This window comes from Alligator sinensis, unplaced genomic scaffold (genome assembly GCF_000455745.1).
Source record: "Alligator sinensis unplaced genomic scaffold, ASM45574v1 scaffold811_2, whole genome shotgun sequence".
Classification (NCBI taxonomy): Eukaryota; Metazoa; Chordata; order Crocodylia; family Alligatoridae; genus Alligator; species Alligator sinensis.
Window position 1 is genome coordinate 87,600 of NW_005843373.1, and position 6,429 is coordinate 94,028.

At 65.2% G+C, this 6,429-nt stretch overlaps 1 protein-coding gene across 2 annotated transcripts; it reads right to left on the minus strand.

Annotated features, from left to right (window-relative positions):
- Window positions 1-17: 17 nt before the first annotated feature.
- PAQR6 (progestin and adipoQ receptor family member 6) lies at window positions 18-6,429 on the minus strand. 2 transcript variants are annotated; one of them, XM_006038515.3, is made up of 8 exons: window positions 6,171-6,429; window positions 4,550-4,738; window positions 4,022-4,149; window positions 3,542-3,747; window positions 3,209-3,335; window positions 2,376-2,472; window positions 1,817-1,961; window positions 1,334-1,740 (listed from the first exon to the last, which is right to left on the minus strand). In XM_006038515.3, the coding sequence occupies exons 2-8, from the start codon at window positions 4,598-4,600 to the stop codon at window positions 1,469-1,471; spliced, it is 1,026 nt and encodes a 341-aa protein (XP_006038577.1). In that variant the 5' UTR covers window positions 4,601-4,738; window positions 6,171-6,429; the 3' UTR covers window positions 1,334-1,468. The 2 variants fall into 2 exon arrangements, with proteins under 2 accessions (XP_025050815.1, XP_006038577.1); XM_025195030.1 differs by having other exon boundaries at window positions 18-1,961.

A 6,429-nucleotide genomic window follows, 5' to 3' on the forward strand; every position in this document is an offset into this window, starting at 1 on the left:
GCCCGCCCGCCCGACCTCTCTGGCCACGTCCTGTCCGGCTCCGGCCTGCTCCGGTGCCCCCGTCCACCCTGCCCATGGTGGCAGAGCCGAGGCACCGGGGACTCTGCAGGGTGGGTCCTGTCCCCCCGACCTGTGGGCTCGGGGCAGCAACACTTGCCCCTGGGGCCAGACCAGGGAGGGGAAGGGAGGGTAGGGGAGAGGGTGGAAGCAACGGCCGTGAGGGACAGACCTGGGGCGGCCTCTAGGCCCCGCTCTCTGGGCAGCTACCCCGGGGCAGGGCCTGGCTGTGCCCAGCTGAGCTCTGCCCAGGTCACGGCCTCCCTGACACTGGCCAGCTCTTCCCTCTGGCTCTAACACATGCACACACGTGTGCACGCACATATGGATATGCACGTGCAGCCACACCCCTCTGTGTGCACGTGCATACACAAACAGGTGCGCGCGCACACACGTGTAAGAACACAAAGGTAAACATGCACGCGTGCACACCTCTGTGCACATGCATGTGAACACAGACATGCACACGTGTCCACACACACAAACGTGTACCCACAGACAAATGTGCACTCACATGTACACACAGGTGTGAACACACCCACACAAATGCAGGCACACACAGACATGCACACAGAGACATATGAATATGCACACAGATGTGCCCGCACACACACCTGAACATATACATGTTGTGCACATATACTTCTGCACACACACCAATGTGAACACCCATGCATGCACGCACACACACACACACACACCCCCTCACTAAGGTTAACCCAGCCCAGCTCAAACCGGACCTGGCCTCTCCCCACCCCTCCAACCCCCCCTGCCCTCGACTTGCTGCTCCCACACCCCGTTCCTGACCCCAGCCCCTCAAGGCGGTGTGTGGGGGGACCAGGACAGTGCAGGACCCCGTGAGCCATGGGGGCAGCTGCCCTGGGAGGGGTGATGCCGTGGGCGCAGGTGGCAGACTCTGACTGTGCCGACACTGGCAGGACTGAGCGTGATGCCCAGCCCCTGTGCAAGCCTCTGGGCCCTGCCAGGCTCAGGCCAAGGCCCGCAGCACCCAGCAGGTTGAGGCCAGAGGGGTAAGTGGTGTTAGCCCCATGTACAGACAGGAAAACTGAGGCCCATCAGGACAGACTTATCCTAGGCCACCCCACCTGCCCACGCCCCCTCTGTAGGGGGTCAGAGATGAATTAAGACTGCAGAGCCCCAGCCTGGGGTTCACCTGGCTAAGAGGGAGCCGGGACGCCTGCGTTCCTCTCCTGGGGCCGGTGCCCGCAGAGGGGCCGGGACACCGGGGCTCCTTCCCTAGCAAAAAGCAGGCCGGGACTCCTGGGGTCCTTTGCTGGGCAGAGCAAGAGGCAGCCTCAGGACGCCTGGGGTCTCCACTCCACGTGCGGCCGCCGGTCCTGGGTGCGAGTTGCTCCCACCCCACACACTGTCCTGGGGGCTGGGGGCTGCGTCACTGCTCCTTGGGCTGGGTCCCATCGGGCATGGAGCCCTGCAGGAGCGGGGCCGCGGCGGGCACGCGGAGCAGGGCGGCCGTGAAGGCAGCGATGATGGCGCCATTGCCCAGGGCGGCTGCCCCCACGGTGCCAAAGGTGTGGGCAAAGGTGGGCGCAGGCGCGCGGGCCCCCAGCCAGGCCTGGCGCCCGCAGACGTCGGCCAACACGGCCTCCAGCTGGAAGTGGGTGCCCACCACGGCACAGATGTGGAACAGCTGGTGGCTGTGCCCTGCGAAGAGGTGGGGGGGTCAGCGCCAGCCCCTGGCACGATGCCCCACGGCCCCTGGCATCACCCCCCACCTCACCGATGTAGTCAAAGCGCCCGGGTGCCAGGCGCTCTGGCAGGTGGGAGGCGAAGAGGAAGCCGGTGAGGAGGGCGAAGAAGAGGTGGTAGCAGTAGCCGGCCACAGCCTCGGTCCAGGCGCGGTCATCCCCGAAGCAGAACAGGAGCTGGCAGGAGAGCGGGCAGGGGACAGCGGGGCAGCGTGGTTAGAGGAAGGAGAGGGAGGGGGGCGCTGGGCCAGGGTTTATGGAGGGGGGTCCGATTGGGGTCCCTGGCAGTGTGAGCTAGGGGGTAGAGCAGAGCCCTGGGGGTAGGGTGCCTGGGTCCGACCCATGCCTACAGCAGGGCGATCTAGGGCTTCACATGTACACGCAGTGACCCCCACGTTCCTCCCCGGCCCTTTGCCCTGTAAACCCCGTGACTCCCTCGTGGTAACGTCCAGCACCGAGCGCGAGGCCCGACCTCCCCCAGTGCTTCCGGGCCCGGTTAAGACACCCGGACCCGTGGCCTTTCCATCCCAGCCCGTCTGTGCCAACACCGCCGGGCACGCCAGAGCCTGGCGCCACTGGCCAGGGACTCACCCGGTAGAAGAGCGGGACGTTGTCGTAGACAAAGGGGTAGACGAAGGCCGTCGTGCGCAGCACCTTGCTGAGCCGTGGGAACTCCAGCTCCAGGAAGCTGCGGGGACAGAGAAGGGCCAAGGGGTTTAGGCCCGTAAAGCCAGCTCCTAATGCTCTTCCATCTTCCATTCAGACATGGGCTGCTAAACCCTCCTCTGGGCTGGTCCAGGCAGGGCTGAGCCTGCCTCTAATGGGGGGTGGCTCAGATGTGACCCCCTCTGGGCCCGGCTTTGCTGGGACTCGAAGGCGATGAGGGGAGCATCGCGGTCAACAGCAAGACGGTCAATCGGGGCAGACCTGTGGGTGCAGGACAGGCCCCTCAGCCCTTTCTAGACCACAGCGGTGCTTTAATAGCGGGGAGGGGTCCCCTTCCTTTCCCAGCCAGCACGTCTTTTCCACCACTAAATTGAGACAGGAAGGCTGGGGCCAGCGGCTGTCAGGGCATGTGGCCACGGGGCAGGATGCTGAGCTGGGGAAGGGGTGGGGGGCGCCGGATAGAGAAGCTAAAAGGACCCATGTATCCGAGTGTCCCAGCTCCATGACGAGCAAGCAGCCCCTTGCTGACCCCAACCAGCCGGACACGATCCTGCTGGCTGGAGGCACTGGAGCGAAAGCCCCAGGGCCCCTTCGCTGACCCCAGATGGGTCCGGGACAATGGACACGACTGGCTGGAGAGGAAGGGAAGGGTGGAGGGGGGTGCCCCACCCGCTGGCCCCTCCAAAGATGGGGGCTGCAGGGCAAGGAGCCCTGGGAGACCCCCAAGCCGCAGGGCCCCGGTGCCGCTGGGTCCGTACCGGGAGTAGCAGGACAGCGTGGTGCAGACGAAGGAGTTGAGCGCGGCCACGGGCACGAAGCAGTGGTGGAAGGCGCTGTTCACCCAGGCATCCGGCATGGCGTAGGCGCCGTACGTGAATGCGCAGCCTGCAACGTGAGCCGGGGAGGAGTCAGGCAAGACCCGGACCCTGACCCTGACCCAGAAGGGAGCTGCCAGAGGAAACTACATGCAGGGGCTGGGTTTCTCAGCCCCAAAGAGGGGCAGATCGGACATGGGGGTGGCGAGGGGGTCCTTTAGCATCAGTGGGGCTGAGTTGATGGCAGGGGATCCCAACCCCTCGGTCCTGGCTCACCCAGGCTGTAGAGGCTGAGCGCCCCGTAGTCGAGGAAGTAGCAGATGTGGCGGGCGTGGGGGGACATGGTGCTGAAGGTGTGGGCACAGCTGGAGGTGAAGGGGTACAGGCAGACCAGCAGCAGGTAGACAAGGAAGGGCCAGTGGTAGGCATCCTGGCAGAAGTCCAGCGAGGACGAGAGCGCCAGGAACCGCCACACGAAGTACCTGCGGGATCCCGGAGCCATGGCGTGACCTCCATGCCCGCTGGACCCGCCTGCCGCGAGCTCCCAGGGTTGGGGCGAGCTCAGTTCCATCCCCAGAAGGGAAACTGAGGCACAGAGAAGCCCCTTCCCAGCCAGGGTCGTGACACCGGCCTTCCCTGGGAGAGCTGGAATGCAACCCAGGAGTCCAGCCCCTGCCCCTGCCCCTGCCCCCCAAGGAGCCCCCACCCCAGATGGGGGCTGGGCCTGGTGAGTCCCCTCCCCTGTGCCGCCCTCACCAGGTGGGCAGGAAGTGGGTCCAGATGTTGACGGTCTCATTGGTCATCTGGAAGGAGCTGAGGATACAGTCCAAGGCCGAGCTCTTGGGGTGCCGGTACCCCGACATGATGCCATCCTCCCAAAAGATCTGGGGGGGGTGGGGAGGGGAGGAAGTCAGTATTGAGGACTTTTTATCCATGGGGAAACTGAGGCACATGGGGTCAGGAGGACCCTGTGAGTCCATGGCAAAGGCAGGAACCAACCAGGTCTCTGGTTCAGTCTTTCCCTCCCACTCCAACCCCAGCCGTGGCCCTGATCCTACGCCGCCAGCCCCACGACACCCCTGGTCCCACCCATCTGCCAACCGGAGAGGCGCAAAGTCCCTTAGCGTCACAACCAGTAATGTCACGTAGCCACAATGTGGCCCCCAGCAATTCCCAGCCGGGCGGGTAAACAAGGGAGACCAGTCGGGGCTTGTGCTGGGTGGAAAGTCACTGGTTTGAACGGCCCCAGATGCCCCAGCAGGGCCGAGCGGGGCCCCTACTCACACGAGGGACTTGGTGAACCCTGAAGATCTGGGGCAACTTGATCGTCAGCATTTTCGGGCCGGGGAGAGCGATGAAAAGCAGTCAGCGGGAGAGCAGGACTGGAGCCCCGGGGGTCTTGCTCCCTGCCGGCGGGGTCTTTGCTGTGGCCCCTTGCTAGGCAACCCGCCACGACGGCCGGCGCTCCATGGCCTGGGGAGAGGGAGCAGAGAAAACCAACCCAGCTACCGATTTCTTTCCAGCCGCTGCCTCCGGTCTGAGTCCGCCCCCGCAAAACATCTCGAGCTCGCCTTAAAAATCACAAGCTTTTAAGACCTCTTCCTCCTGGACCTGTCCCCACGGCGCCTTGGAGTCCCCGCGAGGGCTGGGAACTTCTTTTAAGACAGATGAAGAAAGCACCTATCATCCCAGGACTCCTGGAGCTGGAGATTTCGGGGGTGAGGGGAGGCATATGCCAGGTCCCTGGATGGGCTATGCAGTTTCCAGCAGCCCCCGGCAAGCACCGGGCCTCCCTGCGCTGGTGCTGTACAGAGTCAGCAGAGAGGGGGGAGCACCTGCCGTCCCTCCCCCTCGCCTGCCTTGCCTTGGGCTGGCAGGTCTTTGGGGCAGAGATGAGCGGGGCTGGGATGTGCTCCAGGCGCTGGTGCATACCTGCGTACCTGCGGCGGGGCTCCGATCCTGGGGTGACCCCTGGGCTCAGCCTCCTGCCTCCGCGGCCGCCGCGCCTCCCTGGCTGGCAGGGTTCTGCTCCGCCACAGAAACGCTGGGCAAAGCCAAGCCAACCCCCCCAGTGGCAGCCCCCTCCCGCCTGGAAATCAATCTCCCCTTTGTCAAGTTCACACAAGGCTCCATTGAAGCCAGCGGCCAGCCCACGTGAGGCCCAGAGGCTCAGGCACAAGGCACCGGCCAAGAAGCCGGTTACATAAGTTTGTGAGGGGCGTGGGGGGAGCTGGGGGAAAGTGGGGATACCCCCCACCTGGATGCACCCGGGGTTGGGGAGTTAACTTCACCAGGTGCCGGGTCCCAGCAATGAGCCCTGGCCGGTGGGGAGGGCGGGAGCCCCAGGGTGTCCCTCCACCCCTGGGCAGGGCCTGGCCGCGCCAGGGGCTGCACGTGAGCACTGCGGAGATGAAGGGACTTGCCCAAGGCTGCGTGAAGGTGGCAGGAGAGACTGGTCCCATCTCAGAGCTGTTGCAGCTGGATGCCCGCCTGGCCCAAGTGTGGTGGGTGCCCCCTGACCCTGGCTGTCCCCCACGCCCTCAGCACTTGGGGCCGGGTCCATTGCTGACAGACCCTGAGAAAAGAGAGGCCTCGCCTGGCCCCAGCCCTGCCACAGCCCACCTGCATGGCCTTGGGCAAGTCACTTTGCCTTGCTAACCCTCTCTTGCCTTTGCCTGCCACCCCACCTGGAGGGGGAGCCCTGATGCCACCCCCACCCCCCAGCCCAATAGTTGTGTGGCTCCACACCCAGGGGAAACTGAGGCAGGCTGCAAAAAAGACAGAGCTCAGCAGTGTCCGGCCTCCCTGAGCAACAGGCGGCCGCTCCCACCCTCCCTCCGGGCCGGACAGAGACCTGGGACAAAGCGTGGAGACCCCAAAGTGGGAGAGAAGGAGGGCTCCAAACCTGGGGGGTGGATGGGGGTCCCCAGTCTGCGCCACGGCCTCCCGGTGTCCTCCCGGCGCCCGGAGCTGGCTGCATCGCCCGCGCTCGCTGCACTGTGTTATTTTTCCCCTTTCCCACATTCCTTGGCAGTGCCGGTGGACGGCAGCCAAGCGCTCGGGCCCCGCCGGCTCCAGCCCATTGGCGGAGGTGGGGGAAGAAAGGGCCTCTCTGCCGACGCTGCCGGAGCTGGGAGACCGCGCGGGGAGAAGAAGGGGCTTTT

Excerpts from the sequence above, each read along its gene's own strand:
- PAQR6 (XM_025195030.1), bottom strand. The coding sequence starts at position 4,600 with ATGCTGACGATCAAGTTGCCCCAGATCTTCAGGGTTCACCAAGTCCCT. Across the intron at positions 3,336-3,541 it reads GCTCAGCCTCTACAGCCTGG|GCTGCGCATTCACGTACGGC; the intron begins GTGAGCCAGGAC and ends CTCACGTTGCAG. Across the intron at positions 1,962-2,375 it reads ACGTCCCGCTCTTCTACCGG|CTCCTGTTCTGCTTCGGGGA; the intron begins GTGAGTCCCTGG and ends CTCTCCTGCCAG.